This window comes from Copadichromis virginalis, linkage group LG16, assembly GCF_057382275.1.
Source record: "Copadichromis virginalis isolate Kocher_CV1m ecotype Utaka linkage group LG16, C_Virginalis_male_GT1.1, whole genome shotgun sequence".
Lineage (NCBI taxonomy): Eukaryota > Metazoa > Chordata > Actinopteri > Cichliformes > Cichlidae > Copadichromis > Copadichromis virginalis.
Genome location: NC_140633.1, coordinates 18087876 through 18103420, shown reverse-complemented (window position 1 = coordinate 18103420; position 15545 = coordinate 18087876). Strand labels below are relative to the sequence as shown.

The 15545-nt window shown below is 42.8% G+C and overlaps 1 protein-coding gene across 2 annotated transcripts in view; it reads left to right on the top strand.

The window, feature by feature from the left end:
- klf12b (Kruppel like factor 12b) overlaps positions 1-15545 on the top strand; it is a 39051-nt gene that overhangs the window by 16488 nt on the left and 7018 nt on the right. For both annotated transcript variants that reach the window (XM_085435673.1, XM_085435672.1), the window contains exons 3-4: positions 5790-6327; positions 10492-10627. In XM_085435673.1, the coding sequence (XP_085291799.1) occupies positions 5790-6327; positions 10492-10627 (674 nt within the window). The remainder of the gene's footprint in view (positions 1-5789; positions 6328-10491; positions 10628-15545) is intronic.

Genomic DNA, 15545 nt, shown 5'->3' with positions numbered 1-15545 from the left:
GAGAGCCACAGCTGGAGCAGGAATGCACTGGGGGTCTTTTAGGGAGGTGACTGGAGCCAGCGGAGTCCACGCTGGCTGGCTGGACGGGTGGGTGAGGCCTGTGCAGATGTAGCCTCGTCACTACTCTGAGGAGGAGGAGGGTTGCATGGGAAACTAAATCTTATCTATCTCTGCCTGTTCCTGCTTCTTGACATCTCTCAATTTTCCTTTATCCTCCCTCTGGGGTTTCTCACAAAAACACATGCACACATTAATACAGGCAGACAAACAACACAGCATGCCACACTCCTTCTCTGCACACACTATTACGGCTTCATCTGCTGCTTTGTTGTATCCTTTGCATGCCTCTGCTCTCTCACAGAGCTCCATGTCACCTCCGTGGTGTTTCTACACAGAGTAAGAGCTTGTCACTACAAGCCCATGTGAGCGCAGTTTAAAAATTCCACCAGCAAATCTGTAATAACTTTGTTTACCCGATCGGCTACATAGAACAATTTACTTTCATGAGTTCATTTAAATGTATTGATCATGTTATGTATAACAGAGGCACCTCGCGTAAGCTTTTCATGGCCCACATACAGTATCAGTGCTCTCTGGTCTGACGTACCTAGAAATAAAGTGGTCTTGTTATGGTGAAGCTGTTGCTAGGTTACAAGGGCTCTGTGTTGCTGGCATAGCTGTGTGTGTAGTGGGCGCAGACCACTTAATATTTGTAACCGTGATGAATTAGAATTCACTTATTATTGATTTCCATTCATAACCTATCAATAACATTTTTAGCTCTCTAATAAATCACCAAGATCACTTTGTGGGATAACGGAATAGTTTCTGTTGAGATGAATCTGGGAGCATTAACCTGTGATGGATGAGAAAAATACGGGCTGCTGATAACCCGTCAGGTTATCTCGGAGGCCTTGCAGAGAATTGTTTGGCTGTGGAGGTGGTTTGTGTTGATAAGAATTGAATCTCCACATCTAAGGAATTGGCATAGAGGGAGCAGGTGGTTACTTTCTGGGTGTCCTTTCCTCAGCTGCAGCTTAAGGGTTTGAGAGCTAGGCTCTTGCGCTGCTACCTCATACCTTGGGTTTGAAATCATTCTCCTTGTAATGATGTCAGTCACAGACAGGATGTGAGCACTGCAGCCCACACAGCTTTGAAGTGCACTAAGATCCAATCTTGCCCTAACAGACCGAGCTTCCCTTTAGATGGCAGAGGCAGACAGACAGTTTAGGCTGCTGCAGAAATGTGGTCTTCATTTGGGTGGCGTGGTGCCAAGGGCTTGCTGGAAATGGTCTGCCTCGTTAGACAATTCGCCTGCAAGGGGCTGGAAAATCTGCCCCGCTAACCATTATCCCCTAATAAAGACAATGGCATGAGGACGGAGGCAGGCAGGCAGGTTGAGCGGCTCTTGCTGTATGTGTGTCAGGTTTGTAAGCATGTGTGGGTTTGTATCTGTCAAAGTGAGAGTAGGGGTGGCTTAAGTTTTCCATTTCTGTTGAGTTGTGTTTGAAGAAGAAAAAAAGGCAGAACTTTCGTTTCTGCATGTTTTGTTTATGTATAGACCGTTCTAATATTTTGACGAGAGAATTTTAAATAGAGTTCTTACTTCTCAACATTACGGCAGCACTCACAAATGAATGGAAACAAAAGGTATAATACCAATGGACTAAAAAAAGCAGTAGATTTACTTTTATAGGCTTGTAATAGTGTTGCAAGTATACTTTTCTGTAAGTGGCATGTTTGATGTCTTGCTGTAAACTGAGTTTGTGCCATATGATCATTTATTGTAGTGCAATTTGCTCACTTACCATTTAGTACATTAAGTTACTTTTAACTACTTTATAAATAAATTAACAGATAAGTAAAGTTTTTTTTAAGAAACAGTGTATATGTATTTTATTTAAAAAGGAAATGTCATTGCTAGAGCGCCAACTAGTCTTTGTTTATAGGACACTTTCCAAGTGCACTGTCATTACAAACATACACAAATGCAGACAGAATTATTAGACCTCCCTATGAAAATTTAGTTTTAGTTCAGAAGTATTTCCAAAGTACTGTTAAACAGAGAAAGGAATTTTTAACACAGCTTGTCCAAACAGCCTAGCCCTATTTTGGATGCTTACATTCAACGCAATGCCAAACTACCCGGTCAAAATGATTAGCTCCTCTGACGTCAATAGTCAACCGTGTGTACTGTTTTTTTGCTGGTTAACAGCCTGCAGTCGTTGGTTGTCGTTTTCAACAAGCTTCTCTGATGTTTCCTGAGCAATCCCAGCCTGTTATGTGATTATCTTCTGGCATGGACATTGGTCTTCAGTTCATCACACAGATTTTCAGTAGAATTCAAGTCAGGGTTTTGCACAGGCCAGTCAATAATGCTCACGTTGGTCTTCTGGAGGTAGCTCTTCACCGTATGTTTTGGGTCGTTGCCATGTTGAAAGTAGCCAAAGCACTCTAGTTTCATCTCATTAGACCTGCACAGTCCATTGTTGTGCCTGCTTCTAGTTATTGTTCTCCCAAATGGGTTAAGTCATTCACTGGTGCCTCGGTAGTCGTTCTGGAGTCTTTACACACCAACTCTCACTAGTTTTCTTTCAGAGGCTTTGAAATCTTTAACTTCTTACTTCGACCAGGCTTCTTCTGTACTCTGTGACTCTTTCAATTTCTTTTGATTTCTGTTCTTAACACCAGGAAATGTTGTGATAACTTTTTATATGGGTCTTCTACTTTGTGAGCGTCAATAGTCTAAACCAATTTCTTTTGTTTTTCTGAAATATTTCTTGTGACAAATAGAAACAATTTCTGTTTTCCAAAGAAAACTAGTATGTTTAGAAATGCTATGTTGAAAACTCTTTGCTCTTTTAAAAAAGCACTTGGGAAGATATTGCCAGAAAAATTCCATTTCATTGATTGTCCTAAACAATCAACATTTAGGACTGGGGCAGCATATCTGTTTTATTCATAACATTATTCATTCTGCACTTTACCACATGAGATACTTCAATGTCTTTAACTGGTAAGAAGACCTGCTAATACTACATGATTTTAGGAGTGGGCTACACACACTTACTAAGAAAGACACTGTTTTCAAAACACTGAGATTAGCCTCGGTGAATCTAACGGCTTCAAAGCCGACAGGTGGTATAGCTCCGGGCAGACTGTGACACTCGCTTTCTATACACAAAAATGGAAACACAGAGAGACCATGTGCAAAAGCAGCTAGATGGTAGCCCGAGGCTCAGCCAAGAAAGGCTACGTCAGACTGATGCAAGACAAAGTAGAGATGACAGTTAATGTTTAACTCCGTGTGAAATTTATTTAGATAATTTTGTCTTGGTAAATTCTTGATATAGCCACTAGATAGCAGACACTCAACCATAAAAAAATCAAACAAACAAACGAAAAATATAAAATGTGAATTTGAATAACCTAAAGGAGGGACGTGCTTGTTTAAATCTAGACATTGCTAGCATGGAGACTCAACAGAGTGTAACTTTTATTAAGCAAAGCAATGCAAGCGTCATCCGTCTCACTTGAGGTTGTTTGTATAAAAATGATAGGTTTATGTATCCATCTGTGCGTATAAATGTAGCCTGAAGCATGTTTAAGAATACAAGTGTATTCCGTTTCTTTGCCTCTAAGTACCAAAAACGTGTTTTAGAATAGAATAAAATAGAAAATCTCTTTATTGTTATTGTACATGTACATCATCAGCCGTTTGGTTTGGTTTATGCTTTCACACCAGTGGCTCTTTAATTAGCTGCAAATCTAACAGTTGAATACTCAAATAGTATCAAAAAAGTTGTTGTGCGCTGCCCATAACATCCCCACAGTGTCGGAGTCTCTCAGTGGTGCACGGGCTTTATTGTCTCAAACATGCACAGCCGGATACTGATCGCTGTTCTTGCTGATAGAGTTTGTGGCTCTCTCATAGCTTCTCTTATCTTCTTACTCTTTTTTGCACTTCATCACTGCACCATAATTCTTTAACCAAAAAACCAAAACCTTATTTGTAAACTTTGGTTTCATCTTCCTCTTTGCGATGAGGCCCACAAGTTCGATCGTAACAGAAAAGGTAGAAGGGAACCTGTATGACGCTCTCATTGTCGCTGTGCTGGCAGCCTTATGCCACTGTGGATTCGCAACAATCTAAGTTGCTTCTACTGAAGCCTTTACTGATATTTGCTTTAGAATCTCTAAATATTCTATATGTGCCTGTAGGTCGCTCTCGTTCTTTGAGAATAACTTTTAAAAGAGGAGAACTTTATAACGATTCGTCAGCCCCTTTAGGGAAGTGTCTCTGTTTGAATAGTACTGACAAAATTGAAGGAGATGTGATGTTATCTTTATCACAGTACACTAGAACTGATCATGTCTTCCATTTTCTTAATAAACAGCATGATTGAGCTTTTTTTTTGAAGCAATACCCCTGAAGAATAACACAAACGAAATGCTGTGAAGGCTCATGCCTGAAATCGGTGGTGGGTAATGACCCAGACCATATTTTACTGTGGATCTTGACACGACACCAGTGACTCTGAGCTGAACCCCACTGAGGTTCAGAGTTCATCAGAAAGCATTTTTCATGGGGCATGGTTTGTTTTCCAACTGAAGAGGAGTTATGCTGCGTGAAGTTTTTTTTTTTGTTGTTTGATTCATGGGGTTGTAACACTTCCTGTAGGCTGAAAACAAGTATACAAGTCTGGAGTAAAAATAGTAAGCTACTACATAAAAGAACACCCATACACACCACTCAGAAAAATTCGTAATTCACCGCAGATCGACTCTCAGTCAGCATTACATAAGGAAAAAGAAATGCGAGTCTCTGAAAACAAAAGTGAGCATGAAAACCCACATTAGAGAACATTTTTTCATTTCTCCTGCAGCTGCTATTGGAGTGATTTTTTTTCCATTTAATTTTAATGAGCTTTTCCTGTTTGATTATTTAAAAAAAAAAATCCTGGACGTGCTCGCTCCCTGATGGCACTAACTGTGACTCAGCCTCTGAAAGGCTCCACTGTGAGGATCAACACTGCTTACCACACTTTGCAGCACCCACGTTGAGCAGAGTGAGCCGAGATCAGCCGCATCACATGCAACTCGGCTAATCTGACATTAGAACAAAGACCGCGATATCAAGTAAAGGGGCCAAAGTTTGGGAGCCCTAAGAAGCAAATAGTAGCAGGGTGAGCGTCACATTTTCTACCGTGTGTGTTCTCTATTATCTTTTCCAAGTAAACAGGTTCCTGAAACGTGTGCAGACAGATGGAGAGGTTGTGTTACAGTCTGCTTGGTGTTAAGTGAAAGATGTGTTGAGGGATACGCTAAGCCACCAGCATTGGCCTTAGGAGGCCCATTTCTGAGAGACGGAGAGAGACGGTCAGGAAATTGAGCCCATATGATGTTTTTTCACCGTCACAAAGGAGATTTAAGAGAGAGACAAGGGGAGCCAAGAGAGCTGCGTTTGTGTGGGAGTCATGGAAAACAGGAGAAAAAGAGAGAGTGCAACCCAGGGCAGGAGAAGAGAACGAGGGAGCGAAAGGAGGCGAGTTTTAGAGACGTTATCTTTACTCGTGCATTTCTGTGCGTGACATCATGCCAGTTGAAGAGCTTCACGGGAGAAGTTGAACTCTTAAATGAATATTTTGCTCTGTATTTGTGTTTCATAACAAATATTTCCACAAAAACTATTAGAACTTGGATTTCAGCCATAGAAACACTCTGTCTTTTGAGGTTAATGTATTTTGTGGCATTAAACTGAAACATCACTGTCTCTCTTACGCCCACAGTCACCCAAAGTGCGCCCTTACACTGCGATGGACGGCGTCCCCTTTTTCCTCAGCAGAGTTAAACCGGAACCTCCCGAAGACCTGCTCGCCCACGACCTGCACTTCCACACGCAGACCGAGCCCGTCGACCTGTCCATCAACAAACCCCGCCCCTCCTCTTCATCCGCCACCACGATTTCATCGTCATCCCCCCTCAGATCCGCCTTCTCCCCGTCTTCGTTATCGTCGTCATCCTCCTCCTCCTCCTCTCCATCTGTTATCACCTCAGCCTCGTCGGTGCTCACATCGGGCCCTCTGGTTGCCCCGGGAACTGGGGTGAGAGGTCAGCCATATTTGCACATCCTGCACTCTGTGCCTCCGCCTCCATCCAGCCCTCTGAGCCTGCAGGGAGCCGGGAAGCTCGCCAGCCATGTTCACCGCATCCCAGTTGTGGTACAGTCACTGCCCCTCATGTACACCACTGCCGTTCGATCACCCTCCAGCCTCAACAATGCCATCATGCTACCTCTGCTGGATGAGGCCAAAAGCCAGGGCAAAGGTGAGACCCTGCTCGCTGAATTTGCTCTATATTTATACAGCTAACTTTGTTCTGTTGGGATTTCTATTAAAGCTCTGTCATTATTTTAATAAGATACACTGCAAAAAGTTCAACTATGATTCAGGTTTTGAACTGCTGCCTTTTTTATTACATTTATATTTACTGAGCAGCCTGGGCCCCTGTGAAACTCTAGCCCCACATCTTGTTTTGGTGTATTTTGCATGTTCTAAGACGTACTTATAAGGAAATGTTGCCCTATGGTGTAACAAAGTCAAAATGATAAACATTTTAATGTTAGATTCAATAAAGAGAAGTTACATATTCTAGCTTCTCCTGGCCATTACATTACAAATACTGTGTAGGCTTACCACAACCTAAATCCACTGAGGGTTTTTGGACTTCTATCCTCTACCTCTGCAGTAGAGCTATATCTTGAGGGGGGGGGGGGGGGGGGACTTTGAGCTGCTCCCTTATTTCCCAAGGGGTCACGACAGCGAATAGATTCACTTGTTTGAATTGGCACCGATTTTACACCAGACGCCTTTCCTGACGCAACCCTCTCGATTATCTGTGATTGGAACTGGCCCTAGGAGTACGCCAGCCTGTGACTCCTCCCGATCTCAAACTGGGGGTCTTTTCACATCTATGGCAAATGTGTAAACCACTGCAACTATCTCTCAACGCCTTTATCACTGAGCTCAAAGTCTGAAAGGCTTGCGTGGATCAATCTAATCACTTTCTTTCTTTCCTACAAAATGAGCTACCTGCGATGCCCTGCAGGAAAAGATAAAGCAATACTTTCATAATGCAATTTCTGTGTTTGGAGCTAGTATTACCACGTTTTTCAGATTAAAATGTATCTCAGGGATACATATATTTCAAAAGTTTCTGAATTGAATTGCGTACTTTTTAAGGTCAATTTTTCTTCTACACCAGTGAGTTTTAATTAGGAAATCACGTTTTTGTTTTATTGAAAATTACAATTGTATTTAAAAATGTAATGGCTTACCACCTTGTTGGCGTGTTTCACCACTGGTGGCCATCATGATTCCTGATCAGCCTGACTGAAGGATGACCACTCACCTCAACCATGTGACCTAGATACTAATCCAGATTGGGTGAAACCTCTAATAGGACATTTAAGAGTTTGAAAGTGCTGGTACCTGTTCTTAGGCGCTACCTTTTGAGAAATATTACTTTTAAATCCGTTAACTCACTTAAAATAGGTTATAATCATAATAAGCTTCAATGTATTCTTACTAAGAGGTGTATGAATAGAGAAACCGCTCGCAGCTTTCTCTGGGAACAATTACAGAAGTTTTTTTGGCTGCACCTGGGTCAGCTATAAGGGATGGCACAAACTGACATTTAGCACTGAGGATTTTGAAATGTTAGAGGGGGAAAGCTCAGTGATAAGCTGTGTGGTTTGTTATCTGGCAGGTGTTCTGCTCTGTCTTTAGTCAACACATTGCTGAGAAGGCAGACTGTCATGTCCATGCTTTCAGAATGGCCTCTCGGGCAAAAATGTTGCCCCTTCAGAGGGAAGATAAGGCTTAGAGCTTGAACGCCTTGTTTGTGTTTAACAGCCTCCAGTGCAGGTAGCTTTCCCTCTGTCAAGAAGCAGAAGTCTGGGGTAGTCTGAGAGTTAGACCTCTTTGGCCTTGCCTTGGATGTGTTGTTGGTTTTCTCTCTGGGTGTGGTTTTACTGCCAACCACTGGATGAGACCCTACAGTAGGTGTTTCTGTCCAAGTCTGAGCTGTACACAGGGCAACTGTTGGTTGTAAAAAAAGGTTGCTTCTTTTCACTCCCTGCAGAATGAATAGACACATTAAGGCTCACACCCGTGCATGTACAGTACGTACAAGCAAACAAGCAATGATATGTAATTAGAGCATGTGCTCAAACAGACACTCGGCCGGCTGGGTGGGGTGGTCCTCAGAGATGGCCGTTTTTTTTTGGTTGTTGTTTTTTTTTTGCTTTTTAAAATGCTAGATGTCAGTTCCCAGGGAGAGGAGAGAGGAAAAGAAGGAAGGATAGGGAAAAACAAGACTTGCATAATAGGGTGTGGATGGATATTGAAGATGGGTGGCACTCAAGCAGACGCATCCACACACACATACACAGAGCAACATCAGCAGTGCCCGGCTCTGAACGCACCCAGCACAAAGGAAACGGGGTGAATGAGTGCTGGGTGTGGTGGACGCAGTTACTTTTAATGAGAGTGCAAACGGTTGAGAACCAGAACATTTGGCTATTTATTGCATTTAATATGATGTCTACAAAATCCAACATTCCACCATCAAAGCCAAATCAAAAATGAATTAAAGCAATAGGAAAAATATCTATATCTGTCTATCCATCTATATATAGAGAGAGTTTTTTTGTTCCTGCCTTATCTGGAATTTCAAGTGTCACTACTGGCCGGTGGTTAAACAAATAAGTTGTTGACATTAGGCAAATCCCGAACTAAATCCAGCCCCCCTCCCACCCCCCACCAAGAAAACTTTAATGCGATTATTAAAGTTCTCAGCGTAGATATGAGGTGCACACTCACTCGCTTTTCACATACATACACAGGTTGGCCATCCTCTTTCAGAGAAGGCGGGTACCCTTTCTTTCACTGCTGTCTCCCTGTCTCCGGTAGGAGGTTGCCATGGAAACAGGGCTTGACTGGAAACAACAGGAGAGAAAGGAAGAAATCCGCTGCTCTGCCCACCTCTCCACCACTCCTCCTTTGTGTCCCTAGTTCAAAATACCCCCACCCTCCAATCCCCATTTCCAAAACGCGATGTATTTCTAGCTAATTACAGGTTTTCCATAGGGTTCGGCGAGCTGGTGACCACTCTGCATGTCTTAGTCTACAACAACAGCAGAAACCTTTAAAAGCAAAAGCTCCAACTGAGTTACAGCATTATTTCTGTGTCCAACCCACCCCTCCAGTAATAACACCATGTCTGCTCCTAACTCTAGACCATTATTATGGGCCATTATGGCCACAGTCTCAGCTGAGAGGGCAGAGAAGGTGAAGTCCTGATAGCTTATAAAAGCACCCTGGCTTACAGTAGATGGGGATGTTGTAGACCTCAGTGGAAAATACTGTATGTCTCCGTATATTCAGTGTTTCCGGTGATTTTAAGCAAGAATAGCCTTTACAGAACCGTTAACAGTGTACATTTTTTAAGTGCTGTATTAGAATGCCCTGCTGCTAATTCTCCATCTACAGCATGTCTTTGTTTTTTCTTCTGATATTAATTTATTGTGTTATCCGGGATTTTCGCCGCATCTGTCGGCTGAAAGAGAAAGAATGGACAGAATGACTCCAGGCTCTGGCAGCATATCTGATGAGCTGTCCAAGGGACAAGTTTTCACAGCTTGTGGAATAGATGTAACCTTACTGCGTAGCTCAAGAGACAGAAACCACTGAGCTCACTGGCTCAGAGGGTCATGGTTCAACAGCATTGTGGTCTTTTTTTCCTTGTTTTTCATGGTTTTGGTCCATGTTGTCCAAAAGGAAACAAGCACCCACATATACAGTTTGCTTGTTAATTTTCGAGGTTGAAGAAATTAGCAGCTGATCTCTTCAGGTGTTGTGTACAGGTTCGTCGCTATGATGAATAAGATTCTATTTCAGGTGTGCATACTGTATAGAGGACCAGATGCTCACAGTTGCTCTCATGCGTGCACATGTTCTTTTAAGTTGGAAACAGTAACAAATGCGCGAATGTTTTCACACGCTGCTCACAGGCAACAACAGCTAAACGGTGCTCCACCCTGTAGTCTTATCTTTGTGGTTGGAGGCAGATAGAGATTATGTGCACACGTGTGTCCTTTTCGCATGCTACTCTGTAAGTACGCAACCTCTGGGTACAGAGTCACGGTCGACTGCTCTGTCCTCCAGTTAAATGTTTCGTTTGATTGACAGCTCCTGAGAGAAAATACTGGCAAGTACTGAGGCCATCTCAACTCACGCTCAGCTACTGCATACAGTATGCTAAATAATGGCACACAAAAGAATACTTTTGGGGTTATTCGGATGAAATTGTATATAAAGGAGTTACTTCATTATAATTAGAAAGACGCACAATGTGATATGCCTTATAAGTTTACAGCGCCAGCTCCAGTTTCATGTGTCTGTCTCCCATGTCTGTGTCCCATCCTCACAGCACACATAGACCCCAACGGCCTGTCGCCAAGGCAGATCAAAAGTGACAGCGATGACGATGACCTGCCAAACGTGACCTTGGACAGTGTTAATGAGACCGGCTCTACCGCGCTGTCTATAGCCCGTGCTGTACAAGAGTGAGTATATTCATTTTTTTTCTTGAACACACGCCGGAAATCCTGGCGCTGACTTTTTTTTTCTTCGCTAACTTTAAAGCCATAAATCAAATGTGGATCTCTGCCATGAGTTGGGTCGGAGTTATGACAACAAGATGCTCAGAAGTATGTGGCTTTGGTTTTTGCGTTCTTTACCAGTGACCGGTGTTAAATTTGGTTACATGAAAGTTTCAGTTTGTTCCACTGGTGCATTATTGTTAGTGCTGGGGAAAGCAAATTTATGCGAACTACTGTTACTTTGCTTTATTACTGAGCCAAATAGTTAATAATGACAGCACAGCAGAGCTCTTTATTAAAATAAGTAGCACTCTGCATTGCATAAAGGGGAAAAAAAACAGCTCACAGAAATAATGCATGAAACTTAATACACGTAAATATGTTTTATAATATAACATCTTATCATGTGTGCACGCATTTATTAGAGGCTTTTATTTTGAAAATTTAATCATCTTCAATGGATTTAATATGGTAAAATTGAAAAAAAAAAAATCCCTTTAGTCATCCAAGCCAGTGATGTTGCAGTCTTGAATTTCTGAATAGACAGAGCACAGAGTACTAATATGTTTTTGTGACTCCCTGGAGGAGGGCGTCATTATCAGATCCATTGTAATCCTTAGCATTGTGCATTTCCGTGTGGTTTTGTAACCGCTCTTCCACTCTTTGGATGTGTCTGCGTGGGCGTGCATCTATATGCCTGTATGCATATGGCTCAGACATACTTTATGCCCTGTTCGGCCTACAGACATCAACTCCTGCCGTGCCAGTCCATCTGTGTTGAAATGAAAAGTTGACGACAGCGTATAGAATTCTTATCAGAGGGAGGAAATCAGATGCAGAGAAGCATTTGGCTCAGCCCTGTCCTTGTTGCGCTGCTGCTCATAAACCCAGAACAGTCATAATTGCCAGCCTGGGTAGACTCAAGTTAATACCCATCAGACTTTTATTTAGACTAACTGTAAGGAAAGTATTCCAGGACTCCTTGAGAATCCTGCTAATGCCGTAGCGACATTAACAAGGCTGCTGGCACTCACTGTGTTTTGTAATGTTCTAGCTGGCAGGTTTGACATTGTGTACTAGATGTTGTATTGTTTGTTTGTCATCCATTGGCTGTGTGACCATCTACTGTAATTAACCTAAATCTTTTATTGTAGTTCCAAAGTACAGCACATAATAGTAAAGCTGTGGTTCAGGGGTACAAGTATAGGTTGCTGTGCTTCAGACACACACAAGCACACACGCACCAGAGGACTCAGGTTTCGATGCAGGTTATTGAAAGGGACAGGCGTGCCCCTGAGTGCCACACGTGGGCACCGGGTGGTCAGAGGAGAACAGAGGTTGGCAGGACACAACCTTTCAAAGCCCAAGCTTTCACTATGGCGATAAATCACCAGCCAGGGTTAGCATTGCCCTGCCAGGGCCTGCCCACACACTCACTTCTCTGTGTGCAAAGTGCAGACTGTGCTGTGTGGAAACTCCTGTGTGCACGCTGTGTATGTGACTGTGACTGTGCGTGCGTGTGTGTTAGTGTGAAAAAAAAGTATGTGTGCACTTCTGTAAGTATTAATCCTCCGGTGTGTGTGTGCGTGTTTTGTACTGTATGCATGCACGTGTTTTCTGCACAGTGGACAGAACAGCTGGTTCCAGAAGGAGGTCATCCATTGTCAACAGGAACACAGACTTGCATGTTTGTCTGTGAAAAACAAAGCAGTCTGTAGTCTTCTTGAGTTACACGCCGGTTTGGCCGCAGAGAGGAAGAATGTGCGTTGTGTGTTGACATAGCACATGCACTCGATGGACATCTGCACCGCAACAGAAGCCGACTTATAAACATATCAGTCCACTGCGTCGCTATATTGCGTTTCTTTTCATTTAAATGTGTATGCCGCGCTTGTGGAAAGAGCAGCTTTACATAATTTGGCAGCCACATTTACACAAACAGTCACCCAGAGAGCATCAGAGAGGTGAGGTGTAAGGGCGGAGGACGGGAGTGCCTGCAGCCTCCAATAGGTATCCATATATAAATAAATGAGTGAAAGGAGAGTTGGGTAGAGAGCGAGTTTGTGTGTATCATGTGCTACTTGGTCAGCCTCCTCCATATTCATGCGTTTCCCTGGGGATCAGAGGATAGGCTATTGTGGAAGAGTGCGAGTGAAAGAGAGGACGACAGAGAGGAGAGGTGTGTGAGGCTGGGGGCAGGGGCTTGTGTTGGGAGGGTTGTCTCTGTTGAAGTCTGGCAGGTCCCCAAGGACCTGGGGGGCCAGAGAGCAGGTGGAGGGAGGAGATGTGGGCGAGGTGAGGGGTAGTATCCTCGGACAGGTACAGGAATGCCCGGTGGGCAGTGTTCCAGCGCACACATACACAAACTTGAGCACTCCCTTTCCTGTTTTCTTGATAATTCCACCAGTGCCTTGAAGCAGGTCGTGCTGTTGCTGTGCTCAAGCCGGTGTTGTGACCCCGCTGCGGGTGAGGAGTTAGAAATATGTATTGTGCTTGTATTGTGGGAAATCCCTAATGCAGGTGACACACACTCATTCCCCATGCTCCCCGTCTTTCTGTCGTATGTGTAGAGCCCAGTGGATGATGATGGGAAAAAAAAAAAACCAAAAACGGGGAAACAAAGGAACAAAAACAGAGGTTAGCGCTGTTTGAAATTATTCTCAGCTGTACTTCCCATTTCTTTCTGCTACTTCGGGAGACACAAACAGACACATTCATACAAGCATTATGCTGCGGTGACTCAGGGTTCAAGGCAGAGTGAGTTTTCCTCTGGGCTCTAATGAGAAAATATAACCAATTCGCAGTCACACAAGAACTACATTATAAGCATGAAAGATCCAAAGAGATACATTTTGTGTGCTTTCTTGCATTTGGGATTATTATTAGATTTTTAAAAATGAGAAAAATTAATTTGTGCATCTATAATGAGGTAGTAAAAGTGAAGACTTCTTGTGCGTTTACAACGCTATCGTTGAAAAGCACCGAATTCCTGCCACTTTTTTTCTTGTTAAATGCTCTTAATTGACATCTATCAGATTATCAAAATAGTCATATATTATATAATAGTAATAATCAGGCAAATCGCATGACTGTACGTGTATTCATTGTGAGTGTGTAGCAGGAGCTTAAATCAGTAGGTCTAGTAATAACTCTGTCACAGTATTTCATATTCAGTTCTCTTTAAGCCTTTAACTTCTATTGCTATTTTTCAATTATGCACTGAATTCTGCTCACTGGCTTTTTTGTTGTGACCCAATTTCCTCACTTGAATCATTAAAATGTCATTTAAGTGGGATTAGAAGTTTTCCACTGTTTACCTTTATGTCACTGGTGAGCGGTGGTGAGCAATGGGCGTTCTTCTTTGAGAACTGGAACATTTCTCACTTAATTTTTTTTTTTTTTTTTTTTTTTTGCAGATGCACAAAACGTCTATAAATACTCCCACTACTGATTACACCAATCTGTCACTGAGCTCTTGAAACGCAGCAGCGTTGTATTCGGTGAAATAATTTATGATGGTTGCTTGTTCTTTGTTTTAGAAGCTGTTGTACTCAGACCTTCCTAAATTATATCATAATCAAGAAGTCACTTCATGGATGAAGTCAGAATGTAAACATCCGCCTCATCTGCTCGATGGTCTGAGCTCAGAGTGTTTCCACTGGCTCTTCTCTTTACTTTCCCGGGCAGACACACACGCAGAGTTCTACAGCACCTCTGACTCTAAACGGCCCTCTAAATTTTCATCTAGATTATATGTGATGCGGGAAACTCATCAATCATTTTGAGAAAAGGAGTTTAACTCTTCGTCTTAAATTCTTCATTTGTTTTGTCATCACGTTACAGTGCGATATTCCCTGAGCTTAGAGAGTGAGAGAGAGAGAGAGAGAAATGAGAGGGGAAATGGAGTTCACTTCATATCTGACCCGTGTGCTCATTTCCTGTACAGCTTCAGTTTGGCAGTAAGCCAAGAGTAACAGGTGATCTGTATGCATTCGTGCGCTTCTGTTTCAGTGTATTTATATAGCCTGCGTATAGCTATGTGTGTATCTTTGTTGTGCGTGTATACTGTATCTGCATTTGACTGTGCTTTGGTGTAAGACAGAGAGACAGGAAGTGGGTTGTGTGCGGTGGAGACAGTTCACTGGAGGGCCTGTCTGGCAGCTCCTGTTCCTCTGACATGATTTTAGCAGTTCCTCCTCCCGCTACTCTGCTTTAATTGTACCCACTTCAACCTTTTACCTGTTTCCGAGCCTCACAGCATAAGCAGAGAACCCTGTTAAATATATCCCAAATATATCACTCCTCCCCCCTTTACAAAACAGAGATGTTCTTGTTTTCGCTCAATATCGTATCTCAGTTTTTCTCGCCAGTTTGCCGGCTGCGTGCACGAGTCATGTGTTGTGTAAAAAGGTGCTCACTGTTGCACAGTCAATAATCATGGGCGAGGCATGAACTTCTGACCGCCTCTTGCTGCCTTCTGGATTTCTCTCTGGGTTGTGTGCTTGTGTGCAGCGCTGCCTTCAGAACACAAAGATGACAGTACATTCAGATTAACTACAGATATGATGACTGTACTCTGCAACTGCGCTCACAAACACTGGCAAGTCAGACATGCATGTGAAACCGCACACACATGCTCACTGACACAGGCACACACTTTGCAGCATTGCTTCACAATGACAAATACAGTAGACGGTGATACTGACTGCTTGTTGGAGAGGAAATGCCAAAATGCAATGAGTACATAAATCACTCACACAGAGATTTTAAAAAAGACAAAAACTTCTTCATCTCACCACTTTTGCTTTAACAATAGTATTGGAACCATACGAATATCAGCCCTCTTACCTTACATACTTTTTCAGAGGTACTTAAGTAGAGT